General features: G+C 40.7%; 2 protein-coding genes across 12 annotated transcripts in view; one reads left to right on the top strand and one right to left on the bottom strand.

The window, feature by feature from the left end:
- Positions 1-25,268, top strand: part of Spg11 (SPG11 vesicle trafficking associated, spatacsin) — a 127,668-nt gene extending 102,400 nt beyond the window's left edge. For 5 of the 11 annotated variants that reach the window (XR_015449734.1, XR_015449732.1, XR_015449733.1 and 2 more), the window contains 2 exons: positions 442-976; positions 15,149-25,268. Coding sequence is in view for 1 of the 11 variants with exons in the window: in XM_004861718.4 (XP_004861775.2) it covers positions 442-619 (178 nt within the window). In the remaining 10 variants the exon portion in view is untranslated. Of the gene's footprint in view, positions 1-441; positions 3,188-12,926; positions 13,414-15,148 lie in introns of those variants that run through there. The other 6 variants (XR_015449728.1, XR_015449727.1, XR_015449730.1 and 3 more) reach the window with 6 other exon arrangements.
- On the bottom strand, positions 930-23,792 carry Eif3j (eukaryotic translation initiation factor 3 subunit J). Its single transcript, XM_004861717.4, has 8 exons — positions 23,656-23,792; positions 23,467-23,570; positions 13,114-13,168; positions 12,536-12,627; positions 7,615-7,729; positions 5,546-5,707; positions 3,189-3,262; positions 930-2,675 (listed from the first exon to the last, which is right to left on the bottom strand). Exons 1-8 carry the CDS (start codon positions 23,702-23,704, stop codon positions 2,544-2,546), a joined length of 783 nt encoding a protein of 260 aa, XP_004861774.2. The 5' UTR covers positions 23,705-23,792; the 3' UTR covers positions 930-2,543.
- Positions 25,269-26,965: the final 1,697 nt, after the last annotated feature.

The raw sequence follows: 26,965 nt of genomic DNA, 5'->3' as shown, positions 1-26,965 counted from the left end.
GCAGCACATTGAGACCCTGACTGGTATGTGTTGGGGGACATGATTGACTTAAGCTTTTCTCCTTAACTCTGAGGTGAGGTGGAAATAAGAAATTTATGGCTAAGCACAACATGCCTTTCTTTAGCTTACTCTTCTGCTTAAAGTGGCAAAGAGATGTCAAGAGTCCAGAAGAGTGATCTCTAGCAGACTTAACGCAAGTAGATGAATAAGAATAGTTTGCTTATGGTGCTTTTTATACTTAATATGGGAGATGCCAAAAAACCTAACCCAGAGCCTTCTGGGGTACTAAACTTATTAAGGTGAGCATTAACATACTTATTATTAATGAAAATAATCTCTCAGACGGCAGCACCCTCTCCTCTACAGGCAGTAGTGTCAGAGATAGCAGCTTTCACTCAAGATACTGTATTTAGCCTGTGCTTTTTACATTTCTTTGTCTAGATGTAAACATCAGCCTACTGACACAGTCACAGAAAACCTGAAGAAGTTACTCTCGTACTGTGAAGATATCTACTTGCATTACAAGTTGGCGTATGAACACAAATTTTATGAAATTGTAAATGTGCTTCTGAAGGACCCTCAAACAGGCTGCTGTCTGAAGGACATGCTTGCAGGCTAGATGGATTTCAGAGACACCAGTGGTCTTGAAATGACAGAAGGTTCTGACAAATGTCCATGATCAAGAGTAGAATGAATGCACCGGGCAGCTTGTGGTCTGAATTGGGAAGGCCCAGAACCTATACCATCTCAGTCCTTTGTGGGTGGTGGATATTGAAGGAGAGAATTTTCAGCAGGAAATTCCTGTTTGGAAGTGATTGCTCATCTACGCCATTTTACACGGATGCTGGTAATTAAGATCAAAAGCTTCTTCATGATGACTGCTGCATTAGGAGGTGATACAATGATTGAAGGATACCTATGCCTGCAGATTCCAGTTTCAAAGAAATTTAATATTATTTACACAGTTAAGGAACAGGTGATACATTTTCATTTGTTAGAAACTGATCTTTCTATAAAATAGATTTTAAATTCTGTGTATGTCATTAGTGCTAAGGAAATCTTAGCCCTTGTCTGCCTTAAAACAGTATTTGATATAATTATTGCTGTGCAGTCAGGCCTTCTATTAATTCACCAACTCATTTATGTCGTCCTGTTTTACACTTAAGTCTACAGAGCCAAGGATCCTATTTCCTAGGGAAATAATATATTTTTTGCTCTGGTTGTGATAATTGGGACAAAAAAAGATGAACCCACTTTTTTTTTTTTTTTTTTTTGGTACCAGGGATCAAACTCAGGTCCTTGTGGTTGCAGGGCAGGCAGTGGAACCACTGAGATAAATCCCTGGCCCCAAACCCACAGCTTGTAACCATAACCTGAGTTGTAGGCTCCATTACTCCAAATAAATAGTTCTTAAAGTACTTAATTAGGCCTTAGTATCTAAACAAAATAATTTCCCAAATAAATAGCCTTATAGATTTGTTGCTCTGTGGTGACACTATTAACAACCTAGCACACCATCCTTGTTTTAAAGCTGTAACTACACCAAGCATTGATTAAGCTTAAGTATACAGATAATTTTAGTCCCAAGAGCTGTGTTCTGTGCTCTCCAAAAATATCTCTTGGGATGTAACACAAAATTTAAGTCCTCACAATAGTAATTTTATTAAATTAGTTACTTTATAAAACATTGCAGATGTCATAATTGTGAACATAACAGTTTACCAAACTGTAGTTAACTGGTGCAGTTTGCTGAGAATGTTTTATAAAGGAAAGGAAATGCCACAACCCTGTTAAAGTTGTTCCACTGCAGCCTAGAAGAACAAAAGAGATTTGTTTCTCAGACACTTGAATCAGGTAGTTTCCCTCCCCCATCCTGAAGCACGCCATCAGTAGAAAGTCTAATAAATTAAAAACTAGATGGTCTATGCACTCCGCAGATTCCACAGTAATTATTATACTGCAGTAATGGAGAGGTTTACCTTCTTCAGCTTCAAAGTTGGAGGGTTTTGGTCATTTAATTTGTAAGTATCTTCACTCTGAGATAAGCAGTCTTCTTCACAATGGATTTTTAATATCCTCATGCTCAATTTTAAGACAAAGCAATTTTAATACTAGGTGCACACCACATGCCCTTGCTGCAAACTGCTTTTCTTGACAAGTTATGAAGTAGTTCAAGGAGGTATGGTTAAGGCTGTATTATTGAATGGTGCTGGTAAATACTACATAATTTTTTGTCATGTTGCAACCTTTGTTTCCAATTTAGTGAATGCTGCTATGGAATCATATAGCAACAATGACATTATTAGATCTGTTTTTAAACTATGATTTAGTAGCAACTGAGGTTCCTGATTTTAACCCCTTGGCAGCAAGATCCAAGTTCCCCCATTTGCACATTAGCACCTAAGTGTCAAGGGGTTGAGTAACCAGCACAAAAGATACTGCACTTCTGATTGTAGCATTTGGCAGAACTGAAAGGAAAGGAAGTTGTGCTACATGTTGAAGGGATTGTGGGCAACAGAAAGAAGACACCAGAAGGTAAAATGTCACATGAAGTCTTCATAGTCTTGTACATATCCTCCATCATAACCACCATAATCTGCCAGATCGTCTTTCATGGTGGCCTTTAATCCCCCTCCAGGAACCACACCTTTCTTCTTCTTTTTGGCTTTGCTTTGCTAAGGAGGAGAGAGAGAATTGATTCATGACTTTATCTCCCATTGTCATTTCAGCTGGTACAGCAATGCTCATACAGATGCCAAAGCCTTTGGTCCCAGAAAAACTAATGTTCTTTAACGGACAACTCAAGCCTAAGTTACAGTGATTTCTGTTAACTCAGCAAGGAGCACCACCAAGATGTCACTAAACAAAAAGAGTGATGGCAACTGTGCTCCTAGTCCAGCTTCAATGGCACTGGTCAACTGCTTGGTTTTGTGTGTTTGTCTTTGCAGCACTTGGCCTTTTTTGTATTGTTCTCTTGTGACACAGGGTCTGGCTACACTATTAAGTTGGCTTGGTCTTTTGATCGTCCGGGCTCAGCATCTCAGAGTATTGGGATTACAGATGTGCACTACCACACTGGCTGAACTGCCTGACTTCTTAAATATGACCAGCTCCTCTACATCTAGTGAGAATATTCCACCCGTAACTAACCCTAATGTAATAAACGCTTCCCTACAGTTTCCTCTTACCTTTTCTTGCTTCTGTTTTTCACTGCAAAGCACAGTCAATGAATTGGTAATCTTTTTCAAGTCATCAATTTCCACTAAAAAAAAAAAAAAAAAGACATCCACAAAACCTCAAGTTTTAAGCATTTTGAGACGTTAAAGCAAAATAGGTATCCTTTCCAAAGTGTTTGGAGAATCCTAATTTGTCCATCATTAAACTGTAATTCTGAAACTGAGTGTGGTGGCACCAGTAATCCTAGCACTGGGGAGGCTGAGGGAGGTGGATTGCCACCAGTTTGAGGCCAGAAAGGTCAAACTAAACTACACAATTGAGACCCTGTCTCAAACCAACAAAAAAAAATTTAATTTTGAAATGACTGAATTTCTCTTTTTAAATATTAAGGTGGTAAGGAATCATTCTTTCTATGGCTGGAATCACAGATGAGAACTATTTAAATTTAAATGGTAAACTCAGTAACAAAAATTTAACCTTACACAAACTAATCAAAAATTACAATGTTAGCCAAGCATGGTGGTGCATCCACTTGGGAGGTGGATGCAGGAGGCTCACCATGAACTCACTATGTAGCCCAGGCTGGTTTCAAACTCATGGTGATCCTCCTGAGTGATAAGATTACAGGCATGTGCCCCCAAGCCTAGCTCACTGCAATAAGAAATTTTAAATTTGAACACTCACTTTATTTTTTGTATCACATCCTGTAATGACAGCACACCATAACTCCACCACAGAGAAACTCTTTATAGCTCACAGTGCTCCCTTCCTCACCATGCCCACAGCCTGAATCCTCAGTGAGGACAGCAGCTAAGGGAACGTGGAATGGTATTTTTTTGGAGACAGGGTCTCAATCCAGGATGGCCTCAAACTCACAACCCTCCCCACTGCTGGTGTTACAGGTGTTCACTGCCACTCTCAGTGACCATTTTTTTTTTCTAGTACTGGAGAGCAAAGCTGGGGGCACTCTATTACATACACTGTGCTACATCCCCAGGCCTTTAACTGTTCATTTTGAGACATAGTCTTGCTAAGTCAGTGCTGGCATTACAGGCCTGTGTGACCACTTCTTAAACCTGCAGGTGACAACCCCCTATTTTCAGGAATCTCTATTTTCTAGCACAAGAGCTAGAATACAAAGTTATTATCTCAGTGTACTCCAGTGACAGGCCTGTTTAGAAAAACAAAGGAACTCCCCCCCCTTTTTAAGGGTCTTGCTATGTAGTCCAGACTGACCTTGAGCTCATTTCATAGCCCAGGCTGGCCTCGAACTTGTGGCAGTCCTCCTGCCTCAGCCTCCCAAGTGCTGAGATGACAGGCATGCACCACCATGCCTGGCTAGAAAAACCCAATTTTAACTAATTAAATAGGATTCTTTTTTTCTCAATCTTAAAAACAGCATATACAGGCAAAAGCAGTCCTTTCTACATTAATGCTACACCACCCAAGGCTGTCGTGCCCATAAACACAACCCATAAATGTATGACTGCAGGGCGTGGCACCATAGCCACCCAGCCCCAGAGAATGTCAGCTGTCAGGCAACCTGTACCTTGTCTTAGGCTTTCTCATTCATAATACACGTGCAGTCTCAGCCATCTCTACAACCCTACAAGTCCAGAGACCACTTCCCTCAAAAGGTACTTCGTAGCCACTTTCTGGAGATTAGAAAAAAAGAATAAACTGGTGTTTCAACAGCTATCTTGCCTACAAGCCCAGACGTCTGTCTGTCTGGAAAGCCATGAGACCATACTCTTAAGTGAAATAAATCGGACATGCATGTTTAAATAACACATTGACCCAAAAGTAGAAATGACTAAAATGTATAATGGATGCTGGGAAACAGGAAGGAAATGTTCAAATGGGAAGGGCAACAAAGGAGAAAGGAGTAAGAAAAAAGTGAAACTAGAAGGAAAAAATGGAAATAATGCTTTTGTACATAGGGAGGGCAAAGGGGCTGAGGGGGAATATGGGATAAAATAGAATTTATTAAAAAAAAAAAAAGTTGGGCTGGGGATGTAGCCTGGCAAGTACAAGGTCCTGATTTCAATCCCCCCCACCATCCCATACCGGAAAAAATAAATAAATAAATGTCCACTGACGCTAACTGCACATGCAGAACAACATTCCCAAGCTAATTAATTGCTAAAGAGCAAATCCTGCCAGGTGTGGTAGCACATGCCTGTAATCCCAGCACTTGGAAGGCTGAGCCAGCCTGAATTGCATAGCGAGACCCTGTCTCCTCCCACAAAAAAAAGTCCTGAGTCTGTATTATAATCAAAAGGCAAAACAACCCCAAATAAACCCTCCCATCCTCTTGAGGATATCCTTTCTAAATTAGCCACAGGGACCAGAGATTAAAATTACTTACATGAAATACACACATCTCGAACTAAGGCTTCCAAAAAACTGGCATAATACAGTGACTTTTCATATTGTGTAATTTTATCTTTTAGTAATTTTCCAAACTCTGTGAAATCATCTCTTGAAGATGGATTCATAGCATCAATTCCATAAACTGTATTATTAACACCTGCAGAAGAGAAGCACTGAAAATATTAGAAAGTTAAAGGAGTTCTGTTTAGATGTTTTTAAACCATATAGCTTACATAAACAGCCCTATTACTTCATTCCAAAACAAGGGTTCTTAAACCTGGGCTACTGGATTCCTTGAACAGAATTTAGGTAATCTGTGAACCTGAGAAAAAACTTACATCTTGATTTTTTTTTCTGATCTATAATTTACCATTCCCTTCGCTTTTTATTACAAGTAGCAGGTAACAGGTAACAAACTACAGTGGCACTAGCAAAATGACTTTACCAACAGAGACCAGAGATACTTTCATAATCACACTACAGTTGTTGCAGATACTCCTTCCTCTAATATTTTTCAGTCATCATTACTTTCAAAATACGTAGGAGGCCTGACCCTGGACCCTACTGAATACATTCATTAAATGCACAGATGGGCTCTGTGGTGGGTGTTTCCCTAGCATGTGTGAGGCCCTAATGCAATGCCCATCACCACCCATCAGATCAACAGATAAACAATTATGTGTTATAATTTGCCATTTTAGTGTTGTAATATCTATTTCAATAAAACAGGCTTCCTTTGTAAATAAAACCCTATGTATTTCATTCATTATAAATGTCATATTGCAAAACACCCACAGGATTCAGAAGCTGCCACAAGAGCACATGGCACAAACAGGATGCTTTTAACGTGTTTGTCTAAAGACAGCCTAAGCCAAGATGTTGGGGAGTAAGATAAGGAGGAGGCCGGGGATTTAGCTCAGTGGTTTTGCCACCTGTCTTGCAAGCACAAAGTCCTGAGTTCGAACCCTGGTACCAAAAAAAATTAAAAAATAAAAGAAATAAGGATGGATCTTATCAGAATAGCCAGCTAACTCCAGAAGCTAAGCAGAGGTAAACCACGTGTTAAATCCTAACAAAAATTAATGAAGTCTAAAACACAAGTATCCTTCTATAGGCTTTTCAATGTCAAGTAAATTAGTAAATATCAGATTCAGTATTTTAGTCTGAGAAACACAATAGTAAAATCCTATAACCAATGACTATGAATATATACCACTTTTACTTTTTTTTCTTTTTCGGTACTGGGGATCAAACTCAGGACCTTGCACTGGGCGAGGGAGGCGAAGCACCACCGAGCTAAATCCTGGCCCTGCTTTTACTTTTTAATCTATAACTGGTGTTCCATACTAGGCTTTATGTACATCACATAAATTCACCTTAATAGGTACACGGGCAGCTTTTACCATCCTGTGAAGGCACGGAATAATGGCCAAGTGCCCTCTAATGAGTTGAGTACTTTTAGGACCTGCCAAACAGGGCACCCACTGCCACGGTGAGAGATAAGGCCTTGCTTCCCCAAGGAGCGGGAGTGATTACCAAGCCAGCCTCTTACTACATGGTAGAGAATGAGGGCTGAGTGAGGTCAGAGTAGCTAGCCCAGTGGTGGTGAACCTATCACGGGCGCTGCAGCGGGCACACAGAGCCTTCTCTGCTGGCATGTCAGCCAACTGTATGAGTTGTTTTTTCTAAACTAAAATCTCCGTATTCAGGTTTAATTACAGTGTTGACAGTTTTCAATAATAAATAAGTGATTATTTATTTTATCTTTTGATACTCCAAACCAATTATTCAAAATCATGTACCTCTCTCTACCTTCTCAAGAAAATACACAGAAACTAAAACTGCTTTCTGATATCTAAATTAGACACAGTATTTTGTTTCCTTTAAAGACAATGTCTTCCAGAGCTGGGGATTTAGCTCAGTGGTTCCACCGCCTGCCTCACAAGCGCAAGGTTCCGAGTTCGATCCCCGGTACCAGAAAAAAGACAATGTCTTCTGAATTTCACAACTAGTAAGACTTCCAGTTCTTTCATTTGGTACAATGTAATTGTACCCCCACCTTACCAAAAGTTTCTTTCGCTAATTCAAGGTCTGACTCTTCCTGTAATTTCTTTAGCCGAAGTTTATCTGCTAATTGTTCTTCCAGTGTCAGCACTCTGGGTTCTTCAGGTTCTTCTAACTAAAATGAAATAGAATAGAAGCATTAAGAGGCCTACGATTATGATGGACTCAGTATATTTCTGGTCCTAGGGACTGAACCCAGGTACATCCTGAGGTATGCCCCCCTCACCTTTATCAGATAGTCTGTAAACTGCCCAAGTGAAACTAGAACTATCATCCTCCTGCGTCAGGCTCCCAAGTGCTGGGTTTACAGGGATGTGTCACAGGGCTTGGGTTACACTTTAGATATTCTTTTTTTTGGTACCGGGATCGAACTTGAGTCCTGGATCGAACTTGAGTCCTTGTGCTTGGCGCAGCAGGCGGGAAACCACTGAGCTAAATCCCCGGCCCTGCTTTAGATATTCTTTTTCCAACTGTACAGATTAAAAACCAGAGCCAGAGGGATTAAACAATCAGCCCACAATAACAGAACCTAATAATGTAACAGAAGCGAAACGTGAACTCAACAAGACTGGGTTTTTAAGTAATGGGTATTGAACCCAGGAAGTGCTAAGCTGTATCTCAGCTCTTTTTTTTTAATTTTGAGAAAGGGTTATGCCAAGTTATCCAGGCTGTCCTTGAACTTGCAATTCTCCTGCCTCAGGCTCCCAAGTGCTGGGATTAAAGGCATGTGCCACCACACTTGGCTCTATACACCCTTTTTTTAGATATAAGGAACAAGGCTTATGGGCAAGGAAGAAAAGGCAATCTCACATACTACTACTACAAAAACTATCCTGGAACAACTTTCTAGAGCAATGTAATATGCATCAAGTTTTAAAAAACTTCCATATGGGAGCTGGAAATATAGCTCAGTAGTAGATCACTGCCTAGCATGAATGAAGCCCTGAGTTTAAGCCCCAGCATGAAAAAAAAAATCATATGCTTTAATCAAGTAATTCGACTTCTAGGTATTTATTTTAGGACAACTAAGATGCACAGAAATATTTAAGAACAAGGAAGTAAAATTTCAGAAAAATTTATAGATAACCTAAATGTCCAAAAGAAAGTCTAATACAGTCTAGCACATCCATCCAATAGTACCATGTAGACATTAACACCTTCCCACAGGCTTGAACCACCAGTGGTACACATGGATCTAATCACTTTTTTCGGTCTTTTTACTATAAAAATTAATAAAGACTCTATAAAGGGGCCAGGGATTTAGCTCAGTGGTTCCACCTCCTGCCTCGCAAACGCAAGGTCCCAAGTTCGATCCCTCATACCAAAAAAATATATATAATATTTAATATTTAAGTAATTATTGTAACATGCAAAAAGACACAGTAGTAAGAAAAGAAGTTTTCACTTATTTCCATATCTCATTCCTCCAAGTTGACAGCACTTTAGTGTGTATCTTATATATACTGTAATTTCTATATACTATAATTTCTACAGCAACCATATTTACCATAAGGGGAATCTTGACAATAATTACTAGGGCAAAAGTGAAGGACAATGGTGTTCTTCACTGTTATTCATGGCTGTACAGTTTGAAGATTTTGATTCATAAATTTATTCTGAAATACATTTCTCAAGGAAGAAACAAAATGAAAAAGGTCAACATGACAAGTTAAATCTTAGAACACTTCTAGAAAGAAAAAGAGAAAATTTTTGATTTAACTATCTTAGTAGACCTAGACATCATTATATATTTCTTGTACTCAAACTGAAAATAACGGGGGCATGGTGATGCATACCTATAATCTCAGCACTTTGGGAAGCTGAGGGAGGGAGATTAGCAGCTCAAGGCCAGCCTAGATTACGTAGGAAGACCATGTCTCCAAACAACAAATGAAACAAAACAAAACAAAAAACCAAATTATTAGAGAGTACCTAAGGAAGGTACTTAAAAGTACCTAAGGGAAGTAGGAAGAACTAGGGGAGGAGGCACTGTGTTTTTTGGGGGGATTTTTTGTTTTGTTCTGGTTTTTTGAGACAGGGTCTTGCTGTGTAGTTCAGGCTGGCCCTGAACTCACTATGTAGCCCAGGCTGGCCCTGAACTCATGGCAATCTTCCCGCCTCTGCCTCCCAAGTAGGAGGCACTCTCTTACACTGTTGCCAAATGCAAACTGGTATAACCCTAAGTGACAGGCAATTTGAGAACACAAGCCTGTAGGTAGGATTTATCCTTTATTCAGCAATCTCATATTTGGGAATTTATCTTTCAAATGTGAATATACCCATTAGAAAGGACAATACGTAGCTGGGTGTGGCAGCATACATCTGTAATTGCAGCACTCTGGGAAGCAGAGGCAGGACTGCAAGCTCCATCCCAGCCTGGGAAACTAAATAAGACCTTATCTCAAAATAAAAAAAAGGGCTAAGAAGGGGGCCAAGGATTTAGCTCAGTGGTGCCACCACCTGTCTCCCAAGCTCAAGGTCCCAAGTCAATCCCCAGTACAAAAAAAAGGGGGGGGGGGGCTAAGGATGTAGCTCAGTGTGAAGATCCTGGATTCATCCCCTGTATACCTGGATACCACCCCCCCACCAAATGACAATACATACATGGTTATTTACTGAAGTATTTACTAAAGAAAGAACTGATGAAAAACTCAACTATCCATCAACAGGGAACTGGTAAAATAAATTATGCTACACCTAGGTAATAGAATATTATATAGCTAGCAAAAGGAGTGAGAATCAACCAGAAACTAATGAAAACAGTTTATAGGTGGCTACAAGGAGTAGGTAGAACATAGGAATGGATGCCTGAAACATCCCTACTCAGTTTTAAGGTATAACTGACAAACTGTATATCACTACAGTGTACAACATATTTTATATATACATATACATACATATATATATATATATATGCACACACACTGTGAAATAATTAAATCAAGCTAATCAGTATATCCATCACCTCATATATTTTGTAAGATGAGCACATTTAAGACCTGCTCTCATATAAATGAGACTTTTCTGAATATTGCATGCTTGTATATTTTGATTTCTAAACATTTCTTATGTTCAAAAGTAAATGCAAAAGGAAAAGACCTCAAACTGAAAACAAAACAAATTTCTCTAAAATGTACACCAAATGACATTAAATGACATAGGGAAAATATTCAAAAAAAATTTTCAAATGATTTTAGGGTCTAGGACTAGATTATATACCTAAGATATACCCTATATACAAAAGAACTACAAAGGAATCCTAAACTTCATTCAGTAGCATTATACAATAGTAACATTACTATTGTTGAAAAATTGAACAATTATGAATTTATTAGAAACCAGAATTTTCAGTGTAAGAGAAAATACTGATATGAACTAGTGAACACACACACACACATACACATACACATATATCTTACTTCTGTTCATAAAAGGGGATTTCAAAGGCAAGGTCACCCCAATAGCAGTATTCACAGTAACTACATTGTTTCTAAATACCATTTTCATCTCAAAATAACCTTAGTGAAGTAGCTGACTCCAAGATTGAGGAAGAGTTTATCAGGTAAGCCTGATACTCACTGTATATAGCAGAAACAAAGAAGTTTTCAAAGACCAATGGGGTTCTGTCAAAAAGGTTAACACAGGAGTCAGGTACAGTGGTACATGCCTATAATCCCAGCACTCTGAGAGGCTAGGGCAAAAGGATCATGAGTCTGATCCCGGCCTGAGCAACTCAGCCAACTAGGCAAACTGCTCTCTCCTAATAAAAAAAATTTTAGACCTAGGGATGTAGTTCAGGGTGAAGGCCCTGTATTCAATCCTCATTACCACAAAGAAGAAAAAAAAAAAGATGAACATAGGAACCAGTTTAATGGAATTCCTACTGGCCAATGTTAAAACGATTTGAGCATCAAAAAATAATAGCTGTAGGGCCGGGGATTTAGCTCAGTGGTTCTGTAGCCTGCCTTGCAAGCGCAAGGTCCCAAGTTCGATCCCTGGTACAATAAATAAATAAACAAACAAACAAATAAAGACGTAACTGGGTAAAACACAATGAATTTACAAAAATCTGTTAAGCTCATAAATACTTTTTTTAAAAAAAACCCTCTCATTTGTCACTACCTGCAGTTATTACCCTTTTTTCTTATTTCAGTTTTTTTGGGGGGGGCAGGGTACTGGGGATCAAACTCAGGACCTTGTGCTTTCAAGGCAGGCGTGGCACCACTGAGCTAAATCCTCAGCCCTCTTATTTCAATTATGAAGAAGCAATCAGATAAATGTAGGTTTTAGCCAGCCATGGTGGCGCACACATGTAATCCCAGCACTTGGGAGGCTGAGGTAGGAGAGTTACCCCAAATTCAAGGCCAGCCTGGGCTACATGAGTTCCAGTCCAGTCTGAAATACACAGTATGAAACCCTGTCTTTAAAAAAATAAGGTTTCAGATGCCTGGTCCAAATAAAACCAAAAACATTTATATAGTAGCACAGAAATGAATACTTTTATTTTACTCCTTATGTACCCTGCAGATAAACAAGATAATCATGACTAGAAAATCATCTGACTGTATTCACTGGGCAATCATGACTATTCCTGACTGTGAAAACTTAGAAACACATTCTAATACATAAAGCTTCTGTGTTCTGTTTCTGTAAAAACCACAGTCAATCTCTTTGGGATTCCCCTATCTTAGGGTACCCATTTATAGTCTTTATAGAGCCCTTCAAATAGCTGCATAATATTTGCAGCCTATTAGACACTGTACCACTACTAATGTAAGAATTCTGTACATTGGCCGGCAATGTAGCTCAGAGGCGCTGTGCCTGCCTGGCAAGCACAAGGTACTGAGTTCGATCCCCGGTACCACGCAAAAAAATAAGAATTCTGTATGTATTCATATCTTAGAAAATGAACAGTACTTACCCTCTTTTTAATTTCTTCTTGCCTTTTCTTCTGTTGCCGTTCTTTCTCTTTTATCTTCTCTGCTATTTTTTTCTTTTCTGAAATTTTTATTTCTAAAAGTAAAGAAATATTTCATTCACAATTATATTGACTACTCTCCAATTATACTGAATACCTGTCAGTTTATGGGTGAGACAGACATAACTGAATACATAAAGAGACCAAACCTTTCCCAACTTTCACATTTATATGGTGATGTCCTGGAAAGCAAGAGTGAGAAAGTTCTAGGGTTCTTTCTTTTTCTAATATGAACCCTAGGATCCAAACATTTCCATAAACCCCACCACTACCATCTTGTAAACAAGACAGATCATTCAACTATAATGTCACATTCTCTACTCTCTCCTACTAGCAATCAATAACCAGCACAAAACCAGAAAAACAGCCAAGTATCAAAAGAGAAGAAAGGGGGAATGGAAAGATGACTGCTTTCAAAACACCAACATTTTCAACTTTGTGAGGATTCTGTAATTTAATCTAAGCACCAAATGCCTACCGATATATAAACTAAGAACAGAGGAGCACCACCAGTAGCTCACCTGGTTTTACTTCGGCTTCCTCTTTTTTGTCGTCTTCATCATCATCCCAGTTATCCTAAAGAAAAGGACCTCTGTTAAAAATTCTTACAAGTTTGTTTTTCCGTGTGATCTTATCAATTTGTCTCCCTAGCAACAAGCCTGTTAATATTTTTGTATTTCAGTATTGCGCTAATTAATAAATTAACAGAACTGACATTTTAATACTATTAAGCCCCCTGATTAAGAGCTATCTTCTCATTTGTTTGAGTCTACTTTTATATCTTTCAGGAGTGTTGTAAATAAAGTTTCTAAGTGATTTTACACATTTCTATTTACATTTTTAATAAATATTTGATAACTTCCCAAGTTGATTATATAAATAGGGATTTCAGGGGAGACTTTCCCTTAGCAAGTCCTCTAATGGAGCCAGGTGTGGTGGCAGAGGCCTGTGATCCCAGCACTCAGAAAGCTGAGGCAGGAGGATCACCTCGAGTTTGAAGCCAGCTTGAGATATATAGTGAGTTCAAGACCGGCTTGCACTACAAAGCAAAAACAAACAAAACATCCTTTAATTGATTATTTGTGATACAAAAGCTATTGGATTTTGTATGTTGATTTTGTATCTTGTTACCTTACTGAATTCATCACTTGAGTTAAATCTATTATTGATTCTTCATCATGTTTCTAAAACACACAGGTTGAGCATTCCTAAATTTGAAAGCTTTTGAGTGCCATATGAAGCCAAAAGTAACAATTTTACACCTGGTTTCAATGATGAACTAAGTCAAAGCAATTACCTTCAAAATATGTGGAAAAGGTATATATATAAAACATAAAAGAACTTCATGTTTAAATTTGGGTCCCATCCCTAAGACATCTCATTATGTACATGCAAATATTCCAAAATCTAAAAACCAAACACTTCTGATACCAAACATGTCAGACAAGGGACACTTAGTCTGCACCACAGTTACCTACAAAAGACAACTGCTGACTCTTCACCAGTTCTGCTTCCACAACTGCTTTCTCTTACCCAATGACACTTTCTAAACCTCTAAGTGCAATGCTGAACAGCAGCAGAGGTAAGGAGCATACCTGCCTTATCCCTGTTAATGAAATCCCCACTTACCCAAAGTACTATGCTACACACTGCACAAAATTAATCATTTCCTTTATTATCTCTAGTATTCACCCACATTTTCCTCTAGAATATAGTTCCATTTCAATTTAGATCCCTAATCTAAAATGTGGAGTTTTTCCTCTATGTATGATGTAAAGCACTGTTCTCTTTTTTTGTTGTTTTGTCTTGTTTACAATAACTAGGGACTGAATCCAGGGTCTTTGCACTGAGCTACAACTTTTTTTTCTTTTTTCTGGTTCTGGGGAATTGGGCTCATGGCCTTGAGGAACCACTGAGCTAAATTCCTGACCTGCTTTTTTTTTTTTTTAAGTTTTGCGATGGTCCTGCTGAGTGGCTAAAACTGCCCAGAATGGACTTGAATTTGTGACCATCCTACCTTAGCCTCAAGGAGATGCAGTGACAGGTGTGTGTCACCACATTGAGCGTGTGAGGATTCAGGGTTACAGGCCTGTGTCACCACACCCAGCTAATCTTATACTTTCCAAATGGTTAGTCACTGGCACAGTATAATTCATTTTTTAAAATCCCTCTTTGTGAAAGCTTTGCCCTTTGTTTGCCCTTTAAGCATCTTTTTTGCCTATAATGTGTACTCTGAGTAACATTTTGGCCATTCTTTCAAAATCATGATACACAGTATACTAACTACTGTTATTCTCTATTTTGTCATGAAATTTTATTTTTTCATAGAAGTATATTTTATATCTTCTTTAATAGTATCTTCTTGGATTACATTTTTTTTAAAAAGAACAAAAAAAAGAGAGAAGAAAATTCCTATTTCCCTCCTGATTTACCACACCCTAAATTTTCCTGTGTTCTTGGTCTACTCCCAGGCTCTCTATCCCATTCCACCGTCCTGTTGTCTCTTCAGATACGAGTGTCATTCTGTTCTAATCAGAGGCTTCCCCCTTCCTCCAGGCCTGGGGATGGAGCCCAGGGATGCTTTACCAGAGGTACATTCCAGCCTTTTTCATCCTGAGAAGGAGTCTTACAAAGATGCCTAGGCTTGCCTCAAATTTGTAATCTTCCTGTCTCAGCCTCTTGAGCAGCTGCAATTACAGGTATGTGTCACCATGTAAAACTCTGCTTGTAGGTTTGATTTCTTAATGTTTTCCTGACCATTCCTGCATGTTTGTTTTTCACATGAACCTTTATATCAACTTATCTAATTCTATAAAAAAGCTTCATTAGGAGTTAAAATATAAGACAACCAAGCCAAAACAAACAGCCTTAAAAAGGGATTCATAAGGTCCCAAGTTCGATCCCTGGAACCAAAAAAAAAGTGATTCAGAGTTGTTTTCAATAAAAGATTAAAAGAACTTTATACTTCTGACTTTATCAACTGTTAAAAATATCCCATACTCTGTCTTCCCAGTGGGTTATTTATTTCAAGCAATATTCCATACAACACAACGCTGGTTAATCAAATAAACATATAATACTTAAGCCGAGTGATGGAGGAGAGTCAAGAGCGCTCATTAAACCTTTATGGATCCACTCCCTAACCTAGGCAGGACTCTTTGAGGCAGGTCTCTATGCCTAACTCAACTGCTGGCTCCCTATAATTCAGAAGATTCAATTTTAATAAGGATAGACATAACCCTGTATTTAAATAGGGCTTTAATCTCTAGGTAACCTGGACATCGTCTCACCAAGCACCAGGCACACTATGATGTGCCATTTGAAGCTGAACCACAGCACAGCAGATGCCAAGCCAAGAGACCCTGACACTACTAGAAGAAGCAAAAAGTGACTAATGTACCACAACTACGACACCAAGCTTATGGCTTTACAGCAAGAAAGATCATAAACCTAAATTAGTCTAGGTAAATAAATTAAGCCTTTGATTCTCAATACAACTTTGTAAATCCATCGAAGAAATTAAATACCCAACACCATATCCTGACTAAGGCTGCCATGAGGTCTGCAAACAGAAGGGGAAGAATTTATACAAAAATACATACATTTTTATAATCATCTTATCTGACAATTTAACTCACGGTTCAGTTTTAACTTATTGAAAACAAGCCAATTAGTCATTATTTGGATTACAAAAATTACTTGCATTAGAAATCAGAGATCAGGCTGGGTGTGGTGGTGGATGCCTGTAGACTCAGCACTCAGGAGGCTGAGGGAGGAGGATTGCTGTGAGTTTGAGGCCAGCCTGGGCTACATAGTTCAAAATGAGCCTGAACTACATAGGGAGACCCTGTCTCAATTAAAAAAAAAAAATTAGAGATCTAAAGTTTGTATCACCTCACTGGTCTGCTAAGCACTTTATCAAAAACATTGCATTACAAGGGGAACTGACCAGCTAAAAATAAAAGCTAACACAAGCCATTTTTGTTGTTGGTTTAATCTCTCTGGAATCTCAGGGACTCTCAACAAAAAGAAGAGGAAGACTGGGTCTGTGATAAACTGTTTAGGCAGTGCTTTGGATAGGAGAAACATGGGCCTACTTCCAGGGAGTATCTATTCACAACCCCCTAATAACAGTGAGAGTAGCAGAAGCAAGCAACACTTACTGCATGGTCACTGTGTACAGCACACAGGTACTGTGCAAAGAGCTTTATATGTAGTACATGGTTAATCCTACAATAGTTCTGAAAGTAAGATATTCATTCACATTTACAGATAAGGAAACAGCCTAGAGAAAGCCATCCCATAATCTCAGTGAAACACAACGAAAGGACTTGTTCTAAATGGACTAAAGTTTCTTCACGTGTTACAGGGAACATAGTTTCTTCTCTAAGTCCTAAAATATAAAATAACTATCTGGGAACTAAGTGCCTCTCCGCTAATTAGTTCTAGAGTAAACTCCCCTACAATCACAGAGAATCTCATCAAAAAGAATGGTCATAGTGCATCCTGAGAAGGTATGTCCAGCTCAAAAGCTATGAGCAGTAACCCATCTTCAAATATCTAACTGCTTCAATAAATTTTAAGAAACTGGTCTTTAAGAAACCCAAGGCCAAAAGGGGAGACATGTGGCTGAAAAATCATAACCAGCTCCACTGTAACACCTTCAACACAGAGAAATAATACAACAGAGGAACATTTCTGTTCCATGTGCATGCCCCTCCCATTCATATCACTGCTCTCTCAGTATGGCATTCTCACCAACTCTATGTCCGATCTCTATCACTGCCCCTGGTTTCCCCCATCAAAATGTAAATCTAGCCAGACATGGTGGTACACACCTATATTCCCAGCACTCAGGAGGTAGGTTACAGCAGGGGGACTGCCAAAAGTTCGAGGCCAGCCTAGGCTATGTAGTGAGTTCAAGGCCAGCCTGAACTACATAGCAAGAGCCGGTCTCAGTAAGCAAAACAAAGAAACCTAACCCTTATCCAGAACCCTGTTAATGCAGACGTAATGAGGCCAGCTAGAAATTCTCCATTACAGAATGGCTTTTAATAGCAAAAGAAGTAGTGCCTGGCAAGAGTCATGATCTGCACCTTAGCTCACAAAAAGACCACAAAAAGCAAGCCTTGCTTGTCACTCTCACCTCCAAAGTGCACGCAACAAGCCTGCCCTGAAGTGACTACCAAATGAGCACTGCATCCTTAAATTACGCACAATGATGTCAGCAAAAATGATAGTCATGGGCTGGGGATTTAGCTCAGGAGCACTGAGCCTGCCTGGCAAGCTCAAGGTCCTGAGTTCAATGCCCGGTACCAAAAACAAAAAAAAGACAGTCACACCTACAACTATGGTTGTAATCACAGAAGGCAGCTAGGTAGTTGTCCCTGGGAACTATTTCCTCAGTTATGAAACTAGCAGATCCCTGAAAAGTAAATGTAGGTATGAATGTCTGCCACAATGCTTCAGGAAAATCTGCCTGATTTTCTATAAATACTAGGACTTTGTAATTGCTGGCAAAAAATTTAGATAAAATACAAAGAGTTCGTAGAGAAATACGTAAAATTAACTCCTAAAATAGGGAGTTGGTCTATAACCCACTTTAAAACTACACTAACTGATTATTTGGCTCAAGAAACTACTTGTCCAAAACCAGTTAAAAACCCCTTTCAGAATTATTTTGGGTGGCCTATAAACCTTGACTATGATATCAATTAATCACCAAAAGAATCTTCTAGACTGCTTTCCTAAAATAGTGATGCACACCTGTAACCCTCGCACCTGGGAAGCTGAGGCAGAAAGACTGCTGTGAGTTTGAGGCCAGCCTAGGCTACATAGTGGGCCCAAGGCCAGCCTGAACTACAGAGCAAGACCCTGTCTCAAAAACAAAACAAAACAGGGGCCAGGGATTTAGCTCAGTGGCACCACACCTGCCTCACAAACACAAAGGTCCTGAGTTAGATCCCCAGTACCAAAAAAAAAAAAAATTAAAAAATTAAATAGCTTTTTGAGAATAGAGGCTCTCTACCCTATGCAAAGCTGAGGAAAGAGGATTCTAGGTTTGAGCCTACCCTGGGGTGACTTAGCAACCTGTTTCAAAATTTCTGTGAAAAAGACTAGCAGGCGGGGGAATACAGCTCAGCGCCAAAACACCTGCCTGACAGACTTGAGGTCCTGAGCTCAATCCCTAGTACCTAAAAAAAATAAAATAAAATTTAAAAAGGTGGAGGATAGAGCTCAGTGTGAAGGATCTGGGTTCAATCCCCAGTAGCAGAAAACCAACAACAACAACAAAAAACCCAGGCTATTTATAATTACTAGCTGTTCCATATCTTTGCCCTGCAAATATACACACAGTATTTGAACTTCTCTGAAATGGCTGCTTTTCAAATTTAAAACCTATTTCCCACGTGCACATTACTATTAAAAACAAAACAAAAAAATCTTAAATGCTGCTTTCTATTTCTAACAATGCAGCCAGCAGTAGATTGGTTTTGTGCTTTTATAATATGTAAATACAGAATACCACATACAGTGAGAAAACACATCAAAGGCTCGCCAGGGATTTAGCTCAGTGGTTTCACCGCCTGCCTTGCAAGCTTGAGGTCCTGAGTTCAATCCCCAGTACCAAAAATAAATAAATAAATAAATAAATAAATAAATAAATAAATAAATAAATAAAGGCTGAAAATTCTTTCTAATTTAAGCTTAAAAGTAGCTTCAGCTGGGCATGGTGGCACTCGACTGTAATCTCAACACTCAGGAAGCTGAGGCAGGAGGATCATGGTGAGTTTCAGACCAGCCTGGGCTACATACTGAGTTCAAGGCCAGCCTGAACAGCATAGTGAGATCCTGTCAAAAGCAAAATTAAAAATAAATAAATAATTTGTAAATGCTTCCCAATTCAAAACTTGCTAGTTTATAAAAATTGTTAGGCCATGGGGCCGGGGATTTAGCTCAGTGGTTTCGCCGCCTGCTGCACAAGTGCAAGGACCTGAGTTCGATCCCTGGTACCAAAAAAAAAAAAAAAAATTGTTAGGCCACTAAAATATGACTGGGATTTTTAAAAAATAACCTGGTTAAGAGGGAGTAAAAAGGGATTACGGCCATGAGCTTATTAAACTTTTCACTATACTTCTGTATATTTGGAATTCTTGGTAAAAAAGAAAAATCACATAAACTCTTCAGATACGAATTTTCTGGCAGAACAGTCATCTGAGAATTATAATTTCATACTGTTCCAAAATACAGAGTTCACCAAAAAAATGTATACACACTTTTGCAGCTTGCTGTACTAACAAATGTCTGGAAGCTCATGGCCATCACTTTGAGCACCACTTGTAACTGTGGAGGCCAAACATCTCATGCTGTCTCAATAAATTTAGTATCAAACTATGTATGCAAGTTATTTTTATTCCTGATGTATACCTTGTTTTTGGGCAGAATCTGTAGATGCTATTCTTCAGAAATGCTGCTTCCAGTGCCTAAAAAATATACTCTGATAGATTTAATCTATCCATTGGGATAAGATCCTAACCAAGGGCAGGGCCGGGGATATACCCCAGTGGTGCCACACATGCCTGGCAAGCACAAGGTCCTGAGTTCGATCTCCGGTACCAAAAATAAATAAAATAAGAGCTAGGGATATAGCTTGGTGTGAAGGCCCTGGGTTCAAACCCTAGTACCAATAAATAAATAAACAATAACAAAAAGATTCGAACCAAGGGCAAACAAGCAGGATAAGACAGTTTTCAGCTCAGTTCTTTATGATCTTTAAGAAATTCTTTAATAGTTACAAAAGCAAATGCTTGAGACGGTTGAACAGCCAGAGGTTTCTTCAAAACAAAGTCTACGTGCTCTTTGAATAACCTGAATTTCTAACCTGTTCTACTGAAATGATGGGAGACTAGTAAAATGGAGTAAAAGATGTGTTGTCCCTACTTCCAGTAAGTACTCAGTACCTTCTCAAATGTCACACCCTACACATCATTCCAGCAACAGGGAAAGAGTCCAGTCATACACACCAAGTGAACAATTCCTCCACTGCCTCTGGAGGACATCAGGATAGTGAAATAGCTAAAAAAAAAAAACAAACAGAAAAAGCCAGAGTGACAGGAAAGTATGATCCCTAGCTCTCATCTTTTTCTTTCTTTCTTTTTTCCTCTCTCTCTCTCTCTCTGCCAGGGTAGGGAGGTGTTACTAGGGATTGAGCCCAGGGCCTTTTTTAAATTTTGAGACTGCTTCTCGCTAAATTGCTAAATTACCCAGGCTGGGATGGAACTTGTGATCTCCTGCCTCCCAGAGTGCTGGGATTACAAGTGCATGACTATGCCTGGCTTAGCTCTCCCCTTTTAGCTGGGAAAAAAGCCCCACTTTTTCCACCATGCATAGTAACAGTTCTACAGTCTTACCTAAGCCTGTATCTGCCATTGCCAAAAAGCTATTTGAGAAGTCAAAGAAAGCAAAATACTAAGTCTACTGAAAAACAGTATACTGACACAAATTATTATAACAAATACCTCAGTTTTCCCTTCATTTCCTAGGACAAATCAAATGACACTAACTTACATTCATATACTCATAAAGGCTAACTAAGAACCATAAGCTGAAGAACTTCACCTTTTTACACAGTATGCTTTTGAAGACATTTTTTAAAAATTCACATTCCATCCAACAGAAACTAAGCCTTATCTGCATCTTCCCACAAAAAAAGAATTCAGAAATTTGGTGACAGATTCACTACACTATCCAAGGTGACAAAATTCAATTCTACACTGGTAACCTCTGAACAAGCAAAAGCTTGACAACCATGATCTGCCAAATGAAAACAAAATTCACAGTAAACATACACTGTGGAAAGTGCCTACTCCTTCTGGCCTTAGGAAATCATAAAACACAGCACAAAACGAACCTCAGATACTAGATCTGAACAGCCTAAACATATTCTCCATTAGTCAACAAAACAAAACAAAACAAAACACCAATACTACAACATGAAGAGGATTAAAATTTACTGAATACCTACCAAGTGGCAGGTAGCCCTGTTTACTATTTAACATAACTTATTTGAAGTGCTAGATAACTGTCTGGTGTAAGTCCTACTGTGACCATTTACAGACTGGGAAAGTAAAGCCTTAGTATCACAAACCTAGAAAATGTCAAGGCAACATTATAACCCAAGGTCAGTCTGATTCCAAAACCAAGGATTCAAACTACTCTATGGATCTATATTGTGGAAATAAATGGAAATAAGCCAATATTTCAATATGGGAATATAATGGACAAGGTCAGTTTCCAGCCCCCAAGATCACCTTAAAACTTTATGTGAAAGAAATAGAAATTCTCCACTGAAAGTAACTAGACAAGACGGTCTCTATAGTCCCTTACAACTTGTAAATCTTCAAAATTAGCTCCAAGTGATCAATTATGTTCATCAGAGTGAATTATGTTCATCATTTAGACACCATAATCCGTTACGATACTTCATGACTACTACTCCATTAAAACTTAGTTTTCTGGGACTTCTTTCCTGATTAATTTTTTCTTTGCATTTGTTAACTTATTCCCAGTTTTCATAAAAGAAGTCTCACCTGGGCCGGGGATTTAGCTCAGTGGTTCCACCACCTGCCTCACAAGCAGAAGGACCAGAGTTTGATCCCCGGTACCAAAAAAAGAAAAAAAAAAAAAAAGAAGTCTCACCTGTCACTTCCAAAAGAAAAAGTGAAAGGTCAAATTTGCCCTTAAAGGCTCAAAACTAAAAACTGGCTACAAGGCTGCTAACACCAACCATTCCTATGTCTATACAAAATTAAACGAAGTATCTAAATACTCTCAATAATAGTGGCACTCATTTATTAGCTCTATGTGCACACAGCTCACATAATCCCTGAAACTCAGGGTGTTCGGCAAAATGGACAGATATCTCTTTAACAGACTCAAGCAAAAGGTAAAATTCCAAACAGCACTACTGAACTCAAAATGATTATTATCTAGCTTAAAACTTTCAACCCAGACACGAGGACTTACAGGGTACTCACTAGATTAATTAAAACCAAAAAGAACCATTTTCCATTTCATATAAAACTTCATCTGGATAAATATTATAAATATTTAAAAGGTACTTTTTAAAAAAAAGCAAACAATGTCATATAAAGTCGTATGATGAGCCCTTGCGAGTTTTCAAAAAGAAACGATGACATGAATACAGTTCATATTTACAAGGCACAGGCAAAAAATAAACACCGGCTCCTGGTCTACCACCACTACCCAATCCTCAATTTTCCTAGGCCTAGTTCATGTGTAGATGAGCAGCTCTGTCAACTCTGCTTTTTCACATTACTGACCATTAACTGCTGGTTATCTCAGAGCTCTCAGTTCATCTTTTGCCAACAGGGTGGGGGAAGGGAGAGCTAAAACTTATTTTACTAAACTGTTTCTATTTATCTGATGCAGAAGCCTGAAATTAAATCACAATATTTAACTCGTCTAACCTCTCAAACGAACTTTACAAATGGCCGAGTTACTGTCGCGAGCGTGACCTGAACCTCAAAAAGGCAGGGGCTTCCAGACTCGCCATATGGGACCACCGCGGAGTTTAATTTCTAACTTGCTCGTCCCGCACTAGGAGAGGATCGGGTACGTGGGCTGGCGCGAGGCTGCTGTCCCGCGCGCCTCCGGCCGGCCAGCGGGCGCCTCCCCGAGAGCTGGGCCAGGCCACGCCGCGCTCTGGAGGGCTCGAGACCCGCGCGGCTCCGGCCCACATGGCCGGCAAGCGACGCGGACAAGGGCGTGCCGGATCCCGCGCAACGGACTACCGCTCCCAGGCCCGGGCGGCGCCCAGGCCCCGAGTCCGCCCGGGCCCAGCCCTCGCCCACCTTAACGTCCTCGTCTTCGTCCTCGCCTTCCCAGCGGTCCCCGCCGGCGGAACCACTGCCCGCCACCTTCCGCACCGGGTCTTCCACGGAGAATGTGTCTGCGTCTAAGGAAGAGAGCGAGCCACGTTAATGCCTGCCTCGGAGTGCGGCCGGTGCCCGCCTGGCCCTGCCCTGGGAGCCTCTGCTCACCCCAGGAGTCGGAGTCGCCCGCCGCCGCCGCCGCCGCCGCCGCCGCCATCTCGAGCCGGGCGTGAGAGTCCGACAGGCGAGCGCCGCGAGCAGTCAGCGCGGCGGAGGTGACTCACCGAGCGGCCCTCGGCGGCCCGCGCGGGGCAGGCTGGGACTGTGGCTGACTGCGCGCCGGCCGAGGCCCCGCCCCTCAGGGCGTCCGCTCCGCGCCGCGCTGAGGACCAGGGGCCAGAGGACAGACGCCAGGAGGCCGCGCCAGAGTGGGCACCTCCCCCGGGGGGCGGGAATAGTCCTGACACTCCAGCACGGCGACGCGGCTACCCTAGTCCGGGACAGAGAGACTGGAAGGGCCGCTGGGATACCCCGCCCTCGCGCCCTCGCAGCCGCTCCTCCTCGGTCGGCCGCGCGCGCCCCGCCCGGAGCGTGTCTCGGTCGGACTGCGGTGGGCGCCGAGGAGGCCCAGTCATCTCCAGCCCGTCAGCTCGCTGAGGCCCGCGCGGAACCAGACGAGAAGCAGTCCGGCGTCGCGCGTTTCCCTGTGGGCCGGCACACTGGTTCTCTTTCCGCAAAGCAATTTCGGAAGTCTTTGGCTGGCCTGTGTTACTCGGCCAAGCAGCTGGAGGGACGTATGGGCAGACTTCGACACGGGGCGATGACTAACGGAGCAGTATTGTGTGCGTGTGAAAGTTCAGTTGGAGGAAAGGCTTCCTAAGGCGGGCGCCAGCGAAACAGGGATTCAAGAGACCGAGTGAAACGCGCCCGAGAACATTTCTCACGGAGAAATGCTGAGTGTGCGGTCTTTACCCGAAGGGCGCAGCCAGAGGTGAACGAAGCTGATGAACTGACTGCAAAGCACCGAGAGGAGTTAACCTTGCCCCTTTGTAGGATTTTAAGGGATGAGCTGGTTTAGATATCTTACTAATTTTGGAGTATGTAATACACGTACTTTACACAACATTCAAGTCATAAAAAGCGTGAGAAGCAATCTCTAATGGTGGATTGAGAGGCAAGACAGAAATAAGGGAAAGGTTGGAATATAAATCCCTGAGGGGGACACAGATGTATCTACAGCAGTCACCATGGTGGATAATATGTAAGTATTTTATGAATGGATTTTTTTCAGCGCTGGAGAAAAGGGCCTCTTGCATTTGAGACAGGGCTGTGCCACAGAACTACACCGCCAACCTGAATTAATTAAAAAAGAAGAACACAAGCCTAAATTAAGACAGTGGCATGGAGAGGAAGGAGCCAGTCTGAGAAATATTTAAAGATCAGACTCAACAAAATGTAGCGACTGTCATAGTTAATTTTATGCATCAACTTGGTTAGGCCATGATCCCCGTTACCAGATTTTGGTCAAACACCAATCTAGTTGCTGTGAATGTATTGGTTACATGTGAGTAACATTTAAATCAGTAAATTTTGAGTAAAGTAGATTATCCTCCACAGTGGATATGAGTCCATCAGTGAAAGACAACACCCTTGGAAGAAGGAATTCAGATCTCCCTTGGATCTCCAGCCTGCTGGCTTGCCTTGCAGGTTTCAGACTTGCCAGCAGCACCCAGCAATCATGTGAGCCAGTTCCTTAAAATAAATATTTTTCTGTATACACATTCTGTTGATCTATTTGTCTGGAGAACCCTAACTGATGAAAATAGACACCATCGAAGATGAGGTAGAATGAGAGAAAACTTTGAAAGACTTCAACATTGAAGAAGCAGCCAAAAACCCGGTATGTTGTGATCCCAGCACTCAGGAAGCTAAGGCAGGAGGATGGCCACAGTTCAAGGCGAGTCTGAACTACATGGTGAAACCCTGTCTCCCCCACCCCCCCACAAACAAAAAGCAGCTGCAAACTGGATATAGTGGTGCTTTCCTATAATCCCAGCACTCTAGGAGGCTGAGTCAGGAGGATTGCAAAATTGAGTCCAGGCTGGGCAGTTCAGTGACTTAGGCCTTCTCTCAAAATTTTTTGTTTTGTTTTTGGTACCAGGGATCAAGACCTTGTGCTTACAAGGCAGGTGCAGTGACACTGAGCTAAATCCCTGCTCCCCACCCCCCACAAAATTTTTTTTTAAAGTGCTGGGATGTATCTCAGAGGAAAGGCCCTGAGTTTAATCCTCAGTGCTGGGAGTGAGAAGAAATAAAAGGAGAAAACAGAGGAAAAAGGTATAAGGAGCACAGTAAATTTTAAAAATTGTTTTTGTGTTCTTCTAGTTGTACTCTGTACATATATATAAATTTTAAAATACTGCACATGTGGTATATTTAAAAATTTACTATGTGACTGTCAGGAGATCTAGTCATCCAACTGATCGCATTTTATTGAGCGGAACACTAGACATTTCCAATGTGTGGAGGGAGAAGAGCTCCCAATGTTATACTTTCTCCTTTTGTGGAAATTTCCCTAGTATCCAAGAGTAGTTGAACTCCCTGAAGCCATGTCTGATGATTAGGCATTGTTGATTTTCCATACCTGATCTAGAGGAATTAGAAGCATGTTAGCTATGAAGCTAATGAAACTTTAGCTTCAGGGCCTAAATCATTGTATTGGCCCATATCATTTTCTAAGACACCCCCCCCCCCCCCGCGCATTGTATATGTTTTAAGGCATATACAGTCTGGATTCGCTCCCAGGTGGGATGTAAGTGGCCTATTCGAATCATTTTATTCTGTGGTAACTAATCTGCAACGTTGGCCCAACACTGCAAGGTAACCAAGCCCTATGCAGTCTCCCCTTGAGTCTGCACTAACCCTATGAATATTTTTTTTTTTTGAGACAGGGTCTCGTTATGGAGTCCAGGCTGGCCTTGAACTCACAGTGATCCTCCTGTCTCAGCCTCCTGAGTGCTGGGATTACAGGCCTGTGCCACCACCCCTGGCTCGATTCATTTTTGAATAGTGTAGAAGTTAGCCCAAGCCTAGGATATAACAAGACTTAAAGCCTCCACCTGTACCTTTTAGAATGTTCTGGTGGAAGCCAGATGCCATTCATGAAGTCCTAACTAGGTACAGTGGGTCATGCCTGTAATGCTATTAAGGCGGTTGAAGCAGGAGGACCAGTTTTAGCCTATCCCCTGCAAGTAGCTGCTAAAGAGATGATTTCCCAAGCCACTTCACTTCCTCTTGCTTTCCCTGAGGTTCAGTTTCCACTTTTCCTCGAATGCCATGAACTATCTCTGTATCTTTCTAGTGAATTCTTCTTAACCTTAGCATCCTAGTGCAGTGTAATTGCAGTTAAGAGGAAAGCTGGCTGTGGTGGCACATGCCTCTAATCCCAACCCTTGGGAGGCTGCAGCATGAGGATTGC

The sequence above is a fragment of the Heterocephalus glaber genome, unplaced genomic scaffold, assembly GCF_053883595.1.
Source record: "Heterocephalus glaber isolate CG9 unplaced genomic scaffold, H.glaber_assembly_v1.0 deba00000809, whole genome shotgun sequence".
Taxonomy (NCBI): Eukaryota; Metazoa; Chordata; class Mammalia; order Rodentia; family Bathyergidae; genus Heterocephalus; species Heterocephalus glaber.
Note: the sequence above shows the minus strand (reverse complement) of the source record. Positions and strands in the feature narration are given on the sequence as shown.

What these genes read in the sequence shown, in the direction of transcription:
- Eif3j (XM_004861717.4), bottom strand. Translation starts at nt 23,704, where the DNA reads ATGGCGGCGGCGGCGGCGGCGGCGGCGGCGGGCGACTCCGACTCCTGG. An exon ending in AAGAAGAAATTAAAAAGAGG is followed by an intron (nt 7,730 to 12,535) that starts GTAAGTACTGTT and finishes ATTTCATTTTAG; the next exon opens with TTAGAAGAACCTGAAGAACC. An exon ending in ATTAGCGAAAGAAACTTTTG is followed by an intron (nt 5,708 to 7,614) that starts GTAAGGTGGGGG and finishes TCTCTTCTGCAG; the next exon opens with GTGTTAATAATACAGTTTAT.